Source organism: Callorhinchus milii, unplaced genomic scaffold, assembly GCF_018977255.1.
Source record: "Callorhinchus milii isolate IMCB2004 unplaced genomic scaffold, IMCB_Cmil_1.0 Scaffold18, whole genome shotgun sequence".
In the NCBI taxonomy this organism is placed as follows: Eukaryota; Metazoa; Chordata; class Chondrichthyes; order Chimaeriformes; family Callorhinchidae; genus Callorhinchus; species Callorhinchus milii.
Window position 1 is genome coordinate 3,765,844 of NW_024704759.1, and position 16,718 is coordinate 3,782,561.

General features: G+C 43.6%; 1 protein-coding gene across 2 annotated transcripts; it reads right to left on the bottom strand.

The window, feature by feature from the left end:
- Positions 1–3,637: 3,637 nt before the first annotated feature.
- On the bottom strand, positions 3,638–12,214 carry LOC103172025 (serine/arginine-rich splicing factor 6). 2 transcript variants are annotated; one of them, XM_007884828.2, is made up of 7 exons: positions 11,893–12,213; positions 9,405–9,565; positions 8,704–8,816; positions 8,405–8,610; positions 7,559–7,654; positions 6,545–6,616; positions 3,638–4,808 (listed from the first exon to the last, which is right to left on the bottom strand). In XM_007884828.2, the coding sequence occupies exons 1-7, from the start codon at positions 11,997–11,999 to the stop codon at positions 4,460–4,462; spliced, it is 1,104 nt and encodes a 367-aa protein (XP_007883019.1). In that variant the 5' UTR covers positions 12,000–12,213; the 3' UTR covers positions 3,638–4,459. The 2 variants fall into 2 exon arrangements, with proteins under 2 accessions (XP_007883019.1, XP_007883022.1); XM_007884831.2 differs by lacking the exon at positions 6,545–6,616 and having other exon boundaries at positions 11,893–12,214.
- Between the last annotated feature and the right edge of the window lie 4,504 nt (positions 12,215–16,718).

Here is a 16,718-nt window from a genome sequence, read left to right on the forward strand (position 1 = left end):
GACAGAAATGCAAGTGACAGATGCCATCCTCACTGTCTTGTCAACCCCCCCCATTTAAACCCCTTTAATTTCCCTGCCCCACCTCCCCCCCCCCCAAGAGAAAAAAAGTTGCAAAGATTGTTTTAAGACAAGAAACCCCCTCTCCCCTCCCCTCCCCTCCAGAAAAGCCAAATGTTTTAGGAGATTGGCAGAGACTGGGTTTTGCTGCTGTGATGCTCCAGTAGTGCCTTCGTTACCCGAATGGGAAATAGAAGCGCAGTGAAGAAGGTGACAGTCAGAGTGATGCGCACAGCAAACACAACCCCTCCCTCCCTCCCTCCCTCCCTCCCTCCCTCCCTCCCTCCCTCCCTCCCTCCCTCCCTCCCTCCCTCCCTCCCTCCCTCCCTCCCTCCCTCCCTCCCTCCCTCCCTCCCTCCCTCCCTCCCTCCCTCCCTCCCTCCCTCCCTCCCTCCCTCCCTCCCTCCCTCCCTCCCTCCCTCCCTCCCTCCCTCCCTCCCTCCCTCCCTCCCTCCCTCCCTCCCTCCCTCCCTCCCTCCCTCCCTCCCTCCCTCCCTCCCTCCCTCCCTCCCTCCCTCCCTCCCTCCCTCCCTCCCTCCCTCCCTCCCTCCCTCCCTCCCTCCCTCCCTCCCTCCCTCCCTCCCTCCCTCCCTCCCTCCCTCCCTCCCTCCCTCCCTCCCTCCCTCCCTCCCTCCCTCCCTCCCTCCCTCCCTCCCTCCCTCCCTCCCTCCCTCCCTCCCTCCCTCCCTCCCTCCCTCCCTCCCTCCCTCCCTCCCTCCCTCCCTCCCTCCCTCCCTCCCTCCCTCCCTCCCTCCCTCCCTCCCTCCCTCCCTCCCTCCCTCCCTCCCTCCCTCCCTCCCTCCCTGATGGACCACAAGGAAGCTCTTTACTGATTGACTTGCAACGTTAGGTTTCTCCTCTCCGACCGGTGTTTGGTCTCGATTTTTTGATTTTTTTTTTTTCCTTTTTCAAAAATAAATCAAAGACAGTTCCCGAAATCCACATTTATTTATTTTTTTGTACCTACCCCAGTGCAACGCTCATCACGTCTTGGCCAGTGGGGCTGTGAGCCACTGGTTTTGCGCATGGGCACTGTTTGTGGGCACACTCCCACTCTGCAGATACTCCATATATATATATATATATATACACACACACACACAGAGCACAAGGAAGAACTTACCCTTTATTTGTCTGCAAATCCCGAATTGTCCTTCCTATTGCTCGAGGCAGCTTTGCTTAAAGCTTTAGAGAAACTGGTGCAACGTAAACCTCTCCATCAGTCTCCATCTGTGCATCATGTGTGTGTGTGTGTGTGTGTGTGTGTGTGATTTTTTTTTAAAAAAAGTATTGAATCACTGTGAAGCTGTTATCAATGCTTCTGAATTTGATCACTGGGACCATTGTGGAATCCACCCTTCTGGTTAACTTTTAACATAGGATGGAGATGCCACTGAGCATAACCCCAGTGAGTTTGGACACTGACCTGGCCGTGCAGTCCAGGCTGTTGGGACTGGAATTCTATATACTGCGGATGAATAGAAATTGGGCATTCTGGACCCATCTTAGCCACCGAACCCAAAGATTGCTCCCTTCCAACAACCCCCAGTTCCGAAAGGTCGACCTGAACAATTAACTCGCTTTCCTCTCTCCCAACGACTTCTGCTTCTACTCAAGGTTACCAACATACAGGAGGAATACGATTATATTCATTATCCTGAAATTTGGGAATCAATTTGGGAGACTTTCCCCTTTCGACAATCCTGCCCTCAATGAAACCACCTTCTGGTGGTAATATTTCAGGCTGGTCCAATTTCATTGATGTTTTCGATTGAAGTGTTAAAAGTTGTTCTTTTTGTTTAAAAAGTTGAAAAAAAAAACCCACTTACGTTTGGTGAAAACATGCAAAATGTTAGGATGTTGCACAAAACGTGCAAGTTTGTATAAGAAGTCACTTTTGAAACAAAATTCAACTATGAGTTTCTAGCTAGAAACTTATATTTATGTTTGATGAATCCCTGATAAACATTGGCATTGTTTAATGGCAAAAGGGCAGCACGGTCAGTCTTCATGTGGATCAAAACTCCACTTTTGTTTGCTATAATTTGAATTTCAAAATGCAGGAATTCATATTTTGAAAACTAACGTTTTATAGAGAAACACATTAAAAAAGCATTGAAAGATGTTTTTTCAACTCTCCTCCTTCCAGGCAATGAACTCATTCATCAGTGATTGGGTTGGTTTCCAGGTGAATTTTCTTGGTCAAAGTACATTCTATGGTGCATACGATTCCTCGTTTGCGCTCATCACTGGGACACTGCTGTCTTGCTTCCCCCTTACCTCTGTGACCTCCTAACTCCCTACCATCCTGTTCACTCCCTCTGCTCAGCGGGCTCCAGCCTGCTTCACAGCCACCGCCTTGCTTGCCCCACTTTTGGTGGGCGGGCCTTCTACCACTCTGCCCCCTCTGGAACTCCATCCCGCAGTTCCTCCACCTTGCCCCCTCCCTCGCCACCTTCCAGATCCATCTCAAGACCCTCCTCTTTGACAGTGCTTTCAATCTCCCTGCTTCTCCCCCCCCACCCTCTAACCTCCCCGATTCCAACCCCCAGCTCGGGTCCGAAACTCGTCTGTCCAGCGCCTTGGGACATCCTTCTGACGTGAAAGTCGCTTTGCAAATGTAATTTTGTTGTTGTTGTGCAATTGGCTGCCACGTCTCGCCCACAAATATATTCAATTCACTTTATAGTATATTCTATGAAGCGCTTTGAGACGTCTCGAAGATGTGAAAAGCGCTGTATCAAATGCAAGGATTATTTTTATTATTTTATCCGTCACCTTTAGCAACATTTCTAACCAGATTTTCATCCTGATCCTTTTGGAACAATGGTTTTTGCTAGGTATCTGATCCAGACTTAAATACCATACATACCAAACATTGCTGAATATCGCCAAAGACTGTGCAACATCAAAACAGATGGCAAGATAGTACTGCACAATGATGCCATACTAACACTCATCTGGGTTTTGTATTATGTAATGGGTTTATGTATCATGGGTTCGATATTTAGCATTTTACCACTTCAAAAAGCAGTGAGCAACATTGCCCCAAAAGCCCAGGTCCTTCCCACTTACATTTCATGGCAGAAAAATTATGCTCATTGGTTTGAATTCACTTTATCTTTTACAATGGCCTGAGAAAGGCATACATGTGTACAAGCACATGTACATTGAAACCAGTACAAGAGTGGTGCCAGCCCTTTGGAGTTTGTCTGAATGCTGTACATCAATAGTTGCTGGAAAATACTGCCAATGAAAGTCAACAACGTTGCAAAAAAAAACTCCTGCGTTGATTGCAGCAATGGACAGTTTTAGTTGAGAACGTAGATGAACGAACAATTACTTAAGAAAGAATATGTTCTGTGGGTGCTCATTGAAAGACTGATTTACTAACGTTACAATTTATGTATAGGCTCAAAAGATGTTAGGAATACTATCATTACACCACTAGAGCTCTTTACTATAGAATTGGCCGAGTAGTTGGCTTGCACAGACTTAACTAAGCTTATGTTCGAGTTCACACAATGAACCATTTTGAAATTCCAAGAATTTTTAAAAGATGGTAACTGTATCCAATATATGCTTTATCCAGTGGTGTATTTATTAAACATTAAGACTCAATGAGGGAAGGTCCACAAAAAAATACAAAACATCCAACAATAAAAATGCTGTATAGTTTTAATGAAACCATGCATATTTTGAATGTTCCAGATGTAAAATGCATGTAAATGCTGGTTTGCAAGAAATCAATAACCTAAATAGATTACCATAGATTACTTTTCATAGTAAACAGGAGGGTCTTGCATGAAGTTCTCCTTGGTTTTACTACCCGTGTGAAGGGCGCAATGGAAATACAAGTTGTTGTTTACTGATGTTCTGGGGTTCATTATACTCTCACGCTCCCCAATCAATTACCTCTGAGGCTACCGCCTACAAAGTCATGCCAGGAAGCAGTTATTTTATTTGAATTTCCAATTACAAGTTCAACAATATTCTCACTTGTAGTTTAAAAATGTACACTTCTGGCACTAAAATAAAAAGTATTTAGATGTTCGGTGACAGCTCATAATACACATCTGTGCTGCAGCTACTCCAGTAATAAAATAGGAAAACAAAATCCAAATTGAACACACTGCCAAGTAGTACCTTATGTTGTGAAATGGTGATCAATATTCATGGGGAAAGCATCAGTGCTACCACTTGCACTGCTTATTGCTTGATAGGACTTGGTAATTTGAAAGTTTATATACAGTTGAGCATCCCTACACTGTACTCTACACTAGAAAGAAACAAAACTCCAATTTTGAAAATGTTGGAGTCCTCATCAATGGTGCATTTACATATACAGCTAGCTTAGAGAAACATCCAACTGGAATTCAGTGTTCATTACAAAAAGTTGATACTAATCCTTAGAACGAGATCTTGACCTGGACACAGATCTAGATCGAGACCTAGAACGATTTTCTGATTTTGGCTTTGTTTTCACTGGAGAAGTAGACTTGTTTCTTGACCTGGAGCGGGATTTTGAACGTGAACGTGACACCGATTTAGCATCTCCCTTCCCATTCACTTTGGGGGAAGGAGATCTGCTGTGTGATTTGTTGTTTAATGCAGATTTAGATCGGCTTGGAGACCTGGAGCGAGAGCGTTTATCAGATTTTGCTTTGGAAATGCTTCTCGATCTGGATTTCCTTTCTTGAGATTTCGATTTGGACCGAGAATGATCCTTGCTTCGTGATCTGGATTTAGAACTGGAAATGAAAATGAAAAATTGCTTTGCATGAAATCATCACAAACCATTTTGCCCAACGACCTTCATAAGACAATTATGTGAAAATATACTGTACATTTAATCTGGTATACAGATTTCATTCCAAGATCAATTACTCCAATAAAACAACCCAGTTAGGAAACCTCAGGTCAATGGAGCTTGAAACTCCTCAACCACTTTGCATAACAGAAGAAAAAATACAATGCATCATAAAACAATGCATTTATCTGTGGCAGCTCAATTTGATCATTTCCGTGCAACTCAGTAATGCCACCAATGATACCCTGCCTCATCAAAAGCTCACAAAACTGATCTTTAATCGCCACCAAGTTGGCTGATGGATAAGTTCCCAGCAAAAGACACCAGAAAAAACAGTTTGGGGCATCCACACAACCTCCTCCCCCAAAATAATAAAACGTGCATACATTTCCTAGTGATGTAAATAAAACTTGACCATGTGTATAAATGAAGCTTGGTAAGTAGGTTAGATGAGCTATCCCCACCCTTCACAAAAGAGGATGCTGCCAATATCACAGTAAAGGCGGAGGGGGTAGAGAAATTGGATAGGATAAAAATAGAGGAGATATGAAAAAGGTTAGCAGCACTCAAAGTAGAAAAGTCACCCGGCCCGGATGGGATGCATCCTAAGGGAAGTTAGGGTGGAAATAGTGGAGGCTCTGGCCACAATCTTTCAATCCTCCTTGGATATGGGAGTAGTGCCTGAGGATTGGAGGGTTGCTAATGTTGTTGGTTCAAAAAAGGGGAGAGGGATAGATCTAGTAACTACAGGCCAGTCAGCCTAACGTCGGTGGTGGGAAACGTCTGCAGACTGCCACCAGTTCGTCAGTAGTCCAGACTATTGGATGCACCGAGTTCCCGTCAGGCATTTCGCCCACAAAATACAAAATCAACTCATCATACAGTATTCTGTGAAGCTCTTTGAGACATCTTGAAGACGAGATAAATGCAAGGATTATTCTTATTTTTATAAGCCGGGACCAAATAATATTTCACTTGGAAAAACACAAGTTAATTAATGACAATCAACATGGATTTGTTGAAGGCAAATAGTGTCTGACAAAACTAGATTTCTTTGATGAAATAACAGAGATGATTGATGAAGGTAGTGCAGTTGACGTAGCGTATATGGACAGAAAGCTTTTGATAAGGTGCCACATAATAGGCTGGTTAGCAAATTGAAGCCCATGGGATAAAAGGGATAGTGACAGCTTGGATACAAAATTTGCTGGGAGGCAGAAAGCAGAGGGTAGTGGTGAATGGTTGCTTTTCAGACTGGAGAGAAATATGGAGTGGTGTCCCCCAGGGGTTGGTATTAGACCTGCTGTTCTTTTTGATATTCATAAATGACTTGGATTTGGGTATAGAGAGCAAAATTTTAAAGTTTTGTGTTATCTGGGTGGTGGAAGCAGATTCAATAACAGCTTTCAAAAGAGAATTGGATAGGAAAAAAAATTGGATAGAAAAAAAAGGAAAAACATGCAAGGATATGGGGAAAGAGTGGGATTGATTGGGTAGCTCTTCCACAGAGCCAGCACAGGCACGATGGGCCGAATGGCCTCCTTCTGTTCTGTAATATTCTATGATTCTTTGAAAAATAAGCACACTTTAAAAGCAGTAACTTCATAATGCAAATATTATTCAAACGCTATAGATGTGGTAAATGTGAATACAATTGTGCTGTTCATAAACATTTACCTTTGGCCTGCCGCTGATTTGTCAGTAGTCCAGAGAATTGGACGCACCGAGTTCTCGTCAGGCGCTTCGCACCTGTGAGGGACGACCCAAAAGATGTCAAATTTTGACCTGGTTGCTCCAGTGATGTAAGTGGGTCCAATTAACGTTCGGCCTCCAGATTAGCTGGAAAACAAGCCTCTGGTATTGGTTTTTAGCCAATTGGAATTAAGGTTTAGATCTTTACCTCAGGTTATCGGTGCATCAATTGGATTTTTGAATTCTGCTCCCAAAGCCACCACTAGAAGGTTTTGGAAACAACTCAGTTGCATCAGTTGCGTCATGACTCCCCAATTTTATTGTAGCCCATTCCAAACAAATCTTTAAACTTAGTAGATTTGAGGTCGAAAAGTTTAAGACAACCCTTCAAGGTTTCAGTCACCAGAGAGCTGCTCAAGCAACCAGCTTTTTACCATTTAAAATAAACCAGGGTCAGTGAGTAGAGTTCTATGCGTTCACCATCTAAGTGCCTAAACAGGACAGGACTCTTCTCAGTCCTCATCAAGAGAAGGAAATATTTTCTGATCCAAAATGTTCTACCACTGACAGCAATGTCACATCACTTCCATAGCATAAAAGGTCATCACAACAAATGATACCCAAGTGGACCCAAAAATACATACCAGAATGACAATTATACTCGTGGTTGCATTATTAGGAGCATTTAAATTTCTTTCAAGTCCAATACACAACAGCAGTTCCTTTCATGCTCCTCTTTACTGGATATTATTATATACCAATCGCATCACTCACTGGCTGTTTCGAGATCATGCATAAATTTGCAAATGCAACAGATCACCTTCAGCAATAAGCTGCTGTTGAATTTATCTATCCTCAAAGACGGCCATAAAAAGGATTAGAATCAAATTGCAGTTTCATTTTTGTGCAATTTCACTGTATAACGTTAGAACCAACATGCCAGATGCGTGTGCTTTCCCCAAGGCCACAAATACAAAACCGTTGCTTAAAATTTCTTACCGAGAACGAGATCTGCTCTTAGAGCCACTGCCAGATCGGCTTCTGCTGCTTCTTCGACTTCTACTACGAGAATGACGACGGCTTCGAGACCGGGATCTGTCAATTAAGTTGAGACATCATTTAACACATTCATTGATCTCATTTCCACCTCACTCCACATCTCCCAACATTTTATAAATGAAATTAAAAAAAGGAAATTTTGCTATGTTAATATTTACTGTATTTAAAACCTCATAATTATGCATATTGGTAGGGTGGAGGAAGTTATACTCTTATACTCTCTAATACAAAGAAATGCATACTTCCCAATATTGAACTATAATTGAGGCATCGTAATGGCTCAGTGAATTGATACGCTGTATGGTGAGGTACAGAGACTTGCTACCCAATCTCCATTGGGGGTATGAGGGTACCATAATTGGTCTTCGTATTCCCACGTCATCATCTCAATCATTATTCATAAACACCTTCTGGAAATGTGCATGAATGTTGTGCAACAGGAAGTCTCTCGCCTCTAATGGTCTGGACACTCAGTGTCAATGAGCACTTAGCAGCTGACTTGTTTCATTGTTTTTTTAGTCTCAATACATAATGTCAAAGTAACATGTTATTAGCTTCATTACTTCGAAAATCTTCTTGTTCAGAAGGAATGATTGAAATACTTTTTAATTAAAAAAATACAGAAAACTACAAATGGCAGATTTAGAGATCAAGAAGAGAAACAACATCTACAGGTCTATCTACATTCTACAGAAACTCACCCAATTACAATTTATTTCTTAGCAAATAATTTGAATTCACCAGGAATTAGTCATACAGAAAGGCTTCATATAAATGAGCTCTCACCGTGATCGACTTCCAGATGAAGAACGTCTGCTGTTGCGTGGTCGGTCTTCCACCAATCGAATCTTCCTCCCATTGATTTCACTGCCATCCAGCTTGTCCAAGGCCCTCTTCATATCAGAGTATGACCTGAACTCAATGACCCCTTCGTTCATATGCTGTTTGTGAGCATCTGCATACGTTACTTCACCCGCTTGTCTCATGAAATCCTTAAAAATAAAATATGCCAATAAATTACCAAACTCAAGCAATTCAAAGGCTTACTTAAAACTCCCATTAACATATTTTAAACAAATACCTACTTTCAGATCTTGCCAGCTGCAACGACTTGAAAGATTTTCAACAATCAATCGGAACTCTGTGCGCACAGGTGGCCCATATTTTTCTCTTCCAGACCTACGGTATCCATAACCGCCTTTGGAGATTTAACAAAAAAGCCAGTAACTCATCAACTCATGGCAAATTTACAATATTCTGAGCAATTCAATTTAAATGATTCAGAACCGAATTTTTTTGTTTTAAGTTAAAACAATTTAACGCAAATGTTCTATTTATTACTACATTGACATGCACATCTGCTCATATTTCTAAATATTAAAACTAAATGTTACATTATGTACTTACATTCTAGCAGATTTTAGAAGTTTGGTACAAGACACATAAGGTAACAGGCACCTAGTTCAGATTAACCAGACATGTCTAACCCTTGGCATCCTCATCACCCAGGTCTAATGGCAAAGGTAGCTGTCGTCATGGCTTCCATTAGGTCAGCCAAACGCCAAAGGCCACACATTGTAAAGCCAAGGCCAATCGAAACAGGCAGACATCTTAGCCTCATTGGACTCTTTCAATTAAAAGATCAAGGTCTTGTTAACAAGGTTTGGATGAACACTTTGACATTTATACAATTCAAACAGTAAAAACACCTTTTTAAAAAAATTTAAAAGCAATAAAAAGTCAAATTAAAATCAAATTATTTGAATAAACTATTAAAACAACTCACTGCGACCACTCCCATAACCACCTCCGCCACCATAGCTTCCATCGCGGCGTGGTCCTCTTGCGTGTTCAACTATCACACGCTCCCCACAAAGTTCTTTCCCGTTAAGTTCATAAACAGCATCGTCAGCATCACGCGAGTCTTCAAACTCAACAAATCCATACCTTTAAAAGTTGCATTTAAGTTAGCATTGGTATTGGGCCAAATTTGCAAATACATCTTGTATCCAAGAAATGAGATATTGAAAATGGAAACAAAATTGGGTACAAATTTACAAAGCCCAATTCTATTCGTCTATTATAAAAACAGAAGTCACTGTGAACACGCAGCAGGTCAGATAGCATCTATGGAGAGGAAAATGAGTTTACGTTTCAGGTCTATGAACTTTCATCAGAACACTGTTCTGACAAAATGTCATAGACCTGAAACGTTAATTTATTTTTCTCTCTCCATAGATGCTATCTGACCTGCTGCACGTTCCCAGCGACTTCTGCTTTTATTTTAGACTTCCAGCATCTGCAATATTTTGCTTTTATGCCTGATATTTATTTTCAAAAGTAAATGAGATAAAACAAGTTATTTTAGGAAATCATATCTTGAGATACAGTATACAGTTTGGGACATGAAATGCATGATACCAGGATGGTGGAAGGCAAACTGGATGAAGCTTGGTCTTCTTTCGTCTAGCAATTCATATGTTCTTATGTCTCGTGTGAATTTCAAATTGATCTTTCTGGCAGAGGCAGCGCCAAACACAGGGAGATCAAATTGCAATGGATTTCTTAAATATATTTATATATATCAAGCGAAGATCCATTAAACAATAGTGTAGATAACAAAACTGAGTTTCAAACAAAGTAACTGACAATTGAATGATTCCAGCTCTGAATGTAGATACTTCAGCGCTCTTTCAACCCAGTGATTGTTTCAAATATATCATATTAAATGAAAATTTTACAGTTATATTAAATGCGAATGTGAACCCCAAAAACTAGGCAGGTTACGTATGATAACCCAAATGAGCAGCTCGCGGACTGAATACTTCGTCACCAAGATCTGGATGAAGTTCCCCGACAAAATATCAAGTCCTTTGTTACACTGTGTAAAAAAAAACAAAGACCCACGTGGAAACAAACCACTCTTAAAAGGCAAAAAAAAAAACAGTTGCCCCCGTTTCGCAAAGCTGTTACCCCAGAAAAGACGCATCAGTCCAGCTAAAGCCTTGCTCCTGGTCGAGTACAAACGTGTCTCGCGAATGCGAGGGGGGACGACGACGAGCATAATTGTTCCATTATATTTATTATTGCAAGAAAATAGACATAGAGGAGCGAAGGAAGGGGGTGGGGGGAGGGAGGAAAGAGAGAGAGACAGAGAGAGATAGTTGGAGAGAACAATGCACTCTGGGGATAGGATTCTGAGGGTCGATGGTGGTGAAAAGAGGAGAGAGAATAAAAAATGGTTCCCTGACAAAAAAAAACCTTCAAAAACCTCAGCCCCCCCCCACCCCCCAACAACACCCCAAAATAAAAACTACAAGATGCATATTTATTATTTTTTACACACACACACACACAAATACAAGGGCAGAACTGAATGTGTGTGTGTGTGTGTGTGTGGGAGGGGGGAGAGAGCTCGAGCAGCAAAATGTGCTGAGAAAGAAGAACCATTCCCCCTGTGTGTCTCCCCCCCACACACACACACACCTCCCTCCCTCCCTCCACTCCCCACACTCCGAGCCGTGAACCCCTCTCTCTCTCTCTCTCTCACACACACACACATAAAGAAGCGAAGGCGGCGGCACAGCACAGCACACACAGGCCGCCATTTTACCTCTCCTCACCCACACACCACGGCACACATGCGGGGCCGCGCAAACACGCGGCGGCCACCAGGCCGGGCCGGGCCGCGCACCCCCTGCCAGGCCAGGCCGCGCACCCCCTGCCAGGCCAGGCCAGGCCGCGCACCCCCTGCCAGGCCAGGCACCCCCTGCCAGGCCAGGCCAGGCCAGGCACCCCCTGCCAGGCCAGGCACCCCCTGCCAGGCCAGGCCAGGCACCCCCTGCCAGGCCGCGCACCCCCTGCCAGGCCAGGCACCCCCTGCCAGGCCAGGCCAGGCACCCCCTGCCAGGCCAGGCCAGGCACCCCCTGCCAGGCCAGGCCAGGCACCCCCTGCCAGGCCGCGCACCCCCTGCCAGGCCAGGCCAGGCCGCGCACCCCCTGCCAGGCCGGGCCGCGCACCCCCTGCCAGGCCAGGCCCCCTCCTCACTCCTCAGCCTCTCTCTCTCTCTCTCTCTACACACATACACACAATCTCTCCCTCACCACAACAACAACAACAACACCGTCAGCGCCAGACAGACATGAGGTAAATGTGGGCGCATGGAGATGGGGGGGACAGGAGCGGGAGGAGGGGGGGGGGGGGTTAAGGGTGGTCAAGCGCCCCCCCTCCTCCTCCTCCTTCTCTCGCTCTCCCGCGGTTCCCGTCTTCTCACCCGTTCTTCAGGTCCACCTCCAGCAGTTTGCCGTAACCCCTGAAGAAGCGCTCCAGGTCCCGCTCTCGGACCTGGTAACTCAGTCTCCCCACGTACACGCGAGGCATGGCTTCGGGGGATGGTGGGGAGGGGGGGGGGTCACCGGCTGATGATGGCGAGGAGGCGGCTGCTGCTGCTCCTCACTCGCTCTCTCTCTCTCTCGCGCTCTCAGTAACGTGGCTGTCCGCCTCCCCCCACTCTCCCCTCTCTCTCTCTCTCTCTCTCCCACCCCCACGCCCGGGGCCCGGCCTCCCGCCGCCGACGACTACTGCGAGCGCAGAGCTGCCGTCTACGTCACCGCTTCCCGCCGGTCAGCTGAGCGGCCTGGTGTCTACGTCACCGCTTTTTGCGTACCTTTCGCTAGGGTTTATGGGATTTGTAGTTGTTTTTTTTTGTGGTGGTGGTGGTGGGTGCGAGGGGGGTTCCTCCTCACTCCGCCCCCCAGAGGAACTTAAAGGTAGTGCAGCCATGTTTTCTTTTAAATCAGTGCAATCTAATCATTGAAGCCTTTTTTTTAATAAAGAATGATATACATATTTAAAATGATATATATTGTATGTTCATGTTTCGAATTATTCATATTACGAATAATTTTATATATTGTATATTATGGATACATCATTTCTGTGTTTTGGCAACAAATAATAATAATAATTATTATTTTTAAATAATATTATTATTATAAATAATAGGCATTCCCAGCAAAGCGTTTGAGAAGTTTCAACATTATACCTATAGGTGATATGTCAAATGCAAGGATTATTACAGTTACTAACATATTATTTCAATAACATTGACAACTTAGACTTATGTTGCACCTTGGACATAAAAAGAGCAAAAAATAGTAAATTGTCATTATGATTGAAATAATGTTAATAACTGTAATAATCCTTGCATTTCACGCTGTCTTGTGCTTGCTCTTGCATTGTTTCGGCCACAAATATACGATCAATTCACTTTGCAGTATATTCTGTGAAGCGCTTTAAGACGTCTAAAAGTGCTATATCAAATGCAAGGATTATTATTACCATAAGTGTAAATTGTCATTATTGTTCAAATCGTGGATATAATTAGTATTTCCACACTGACGGAATCACTTGGACAGTGGTAATAATAATAATCCTTGCATTTTATATAGTGCTTTATTAGGTCTTAATATCTCTAAACAACAACAACAAATTTACATTTGTATAGTGCCTTTCACATTGGGAGGATGTTCCAAGGCACTGGGGAGAGCGTGGGTGGACACTGTTTTGATCGAAGTCAACATTTTCATCTTTGTATCTGTGCCACAAACGTATCACCTCATATCGATGTAAAGCGCACAATATTGGGTGGATTTATTCTTGGTTTACAGACTTGGCTTATTGCAAAGCAGCTGTACTTAAACTATGATGGTTGGGCCGGTCCAGACATGCTTTTTTTTAATACTCCCTGTGAGATAGGTATCAGAAATAAATATTAGCAGTGTTTGGTGAGTCTGTACAAACTCCCAGTATGTGACGTGTTTTTTTTATTCTTCAACTCACAAGCTGTGAAATTGATCTAGCTTGATAATTATTGGGTAGATGGATTCCTCCCACTGGAAAAACTGCTTTTGTCTTAATATATCCTCAACTGACTATTTTCAGACTGATTTGGGTTCTGGTGGATTCCAAGCTAAATGGAGTGTGAAAGTTCTGCAGATGAGTGAAACCGGGCTATTAAAATTGAAAGAACAGAGGCAGAAATGTGAATGACTTAGTGTGGAATTGGAAGAGTTAAAGGCTGGAAAAATAAAATAAATCATGGAATGAGAAAATGCTACCCTGACCATCAAAACCACAACATACTGATTTAATACCTTTTCACGTCAGGAGAAAATCACAGAGTGCTTCACAGGATTTGTTGTAAAGTGTAATGACTGTGTTTTATAGGGGAAAGTGGGTGAATGGGCATTTTGTACTGGAAAAAGTGAAAGCTCACACTTTTCTGAATTTGAATTATTAGTTCTACAGTAGAAATCCGAAGGGATGAATGGTCCAACTTGGATGGATAGCGCCACCTGCTGTAAAACTACAGTAGTCGTAGTAATGGCAGCAATTGCACAACAACAACAACAAGATTACATTTGTATAGCGCCTTTCACGTCGGGAGGACGTTCCAAGGCGCTGGACTGTGTACAGCATTTCAGACCCGAGCTGGGGTCAGGGAGAGAGGAGGGAGGGGAGGGGAAGTGGGGTGACCGATGGCATGGCCCAAAGAGGAGGGTTTTGAGGCAGGACTTGAAGGAGGCTAAGGAGGCGGCGAGGCGGAGTGATTGTGGGATGGAATACCAGAGGTTGGGGGCAAAGTGGCTGAAGGCTCTCCCGCCAATGGTGGGGCGGGTGGGTCAGGGGATGTGTAGCAGGCCGGAGCCGGCTGAGCAGAGGGAACGGGCGGGTTGGTAGGAGGTCACAGAGGTAGGGTGGAGCGAGGCCATGGAGGGCTTTGTAGATGAGGACCAGGATCTTGAACTGGATCCTGTGAAGGATAGGAAGCCAATGGAGTTGGACAAGAATGGAGGAGATGGGGTCATGGAGTTTGGTGTGGGAGAGGACACGGGCTGCAGAGTTCTGGATTATCTGCAGCCTGTGGAGGGAGGAGTTGGGAAGGCCGACAAGCAGGGCGTTTGCATAGTCGAGCCTGGAGGTGATGAAGGCATGAACAAGAGTTTCAATGGCCTGAGGGGTGAGGTAGTGGCGGAGTCGGGCGATGTTATGGAGGTGAGGGAAGGTAGAGCGGGTCATGGCTTGGATGTAGGGAAGAAAAGACAGTTAAGAGTCGAACAAGACACCGAGGTTCCTGACTGGCTGGTGAGTTGTAGTGAGCAACCATGGAGGTTGATGCTGCCAGAGCCTGAGGTGCTGAGGCGCTGGCGTGAGCCAATCAGGAGGGCCTCAGTTTTGTTCACATTCAACTGTAGGTAATTTGCCCTCATCCAGGACTTGATGTCTGACAGGCAGTCTGTCAGGACAGCAGTGGTCCTGGAGTTGAGGGTAGAGGCAGAAAGATAGAGTTGGGTGTCATCTGCATACATGTGAAAGTTGACCCCATGTCTGCGGATGATGTCCCCGAGGGGGAGCATATAGATAGTAAAGAGGAGAGGGCCAAGGACAGAGCCCTGGGGGACGCCAGACATGACAGTGCGGGAGTTGGAGGAGAAACCGTTAGAGACAACAAAGTGGAGATGGTGAGGGAGATAGGAATCGAACCAGGCAAGGGCAGGTCCGCGAAGATTAAGTAAAGAGAAGAGGCGGTGTTTGAGAATGGAGTGGTTGACGGTGTCGAAGGCGGCAGAGAGGTCGAGGAGGACAAGAAGGCAGAAGGAGCCCTGATCACAGATGTTCAGAATGTCCAAATCAATGGTGACTAATGCATTGCCAGAGTGTAAGAGGGCATTTGACTTCATGAAGACCTTTCTCAGTGAAACCTATTGTGATTAGTGCACAAAAACATGATCATTTTAATTTTAAAAAATAATCACTACGCCTTGTGTATTTTATTTGGCCACGCACTTTTTTAAAAAATTGTCCAGATTAATAGACGCAGCACTTTTGTCGCCTCTAATTTATATTAATAATAATAATAATCCTTGCATTTGATGTAGTGCCTTATCACATCTTCAAGACGTCTCAAAGCGCTTCAGAGAATATACTGTAAAGTGAATTGACTGTATATTTTGTGGGCAAAATTTTGTGGGAGAAATTTAACATCCTGTTTTTTTTAATAAAGGAGTTTGACACTTTGCCAAGATTAATATGTACAGTGTATTCTCTGCAATGGGAATATCTCATGCACTGCAATGTTTCGCTGCTCTCATCACCAGCTGTGAAAGCAGACTGACACACTACTCTGACCCGCACGTCAGTCATTTTTTATCATTCGTATATCCAAGCAATGATTCACTTCAAGAAAAGTGACTTACGAACTTCATTTACCCAGGAGGGCACTTTCTTCCCTGACTCATTTTGTTTAAATCCAAGTTTAAATTTAGCTTCAGGAGGTGGCTTTAATCATTATTTCATTCCCCACGATTCTATTCCCAGCATCTTTTCTCCCTTTGAATCAAGAGTCACTAAATTGCTGTCAATCACCGTACCACAAGAGCTGTTCGGATTCTGCGGAAGAAAGACCATGTATATTAAATAGCTTTGACCTAAGTTTGTTCCAAAAAGCAATTTTCTCTTGTTTTTCTAAGTGTATTGGCACACGTTCTGTTGTTCTGCACAGGCTACAATCAAAACAATGTAATTTTCTTGTTCCCCACTATTAATACTTTCAAATGTTTCTTTGCAGATTTGTTCATGGTTAAAACCTCAAAGAATGAAGCATTCAAGCACCCTGCAAAGGTAATATAGAACTCCAGGAATACCAAATTCAATAACTTGAATATGATGCCTGTATTTTAAGGTGGAGAAACTCATAATCGAGATAGCCTTCTAAAAGGTCCAGCAAAATTGGACGGTCAACTCCTAAACCTAATGCTTTATATGTGCGATCAGCACTTTGGAAGATGAGCCATATAATAATCCATTTGACATTGAGGGAACTTCTTAATGCACTCCACAGGATTTTACTGTAAAATGTAGTGACTCTGCATTTTGTTGGCAAACGTGGCAGCCAATTTATTTCGGTAAAAAATCCCTTAAAAAAAATAATAATTTGGTCACTCAATACACGGCTGTTTTTATTGGTCACTGCTGTGCGCAGTTGACTGCCACGTTTTGCCCACAAAATGTACAGTTTACAATATATTCTGTGAAGTG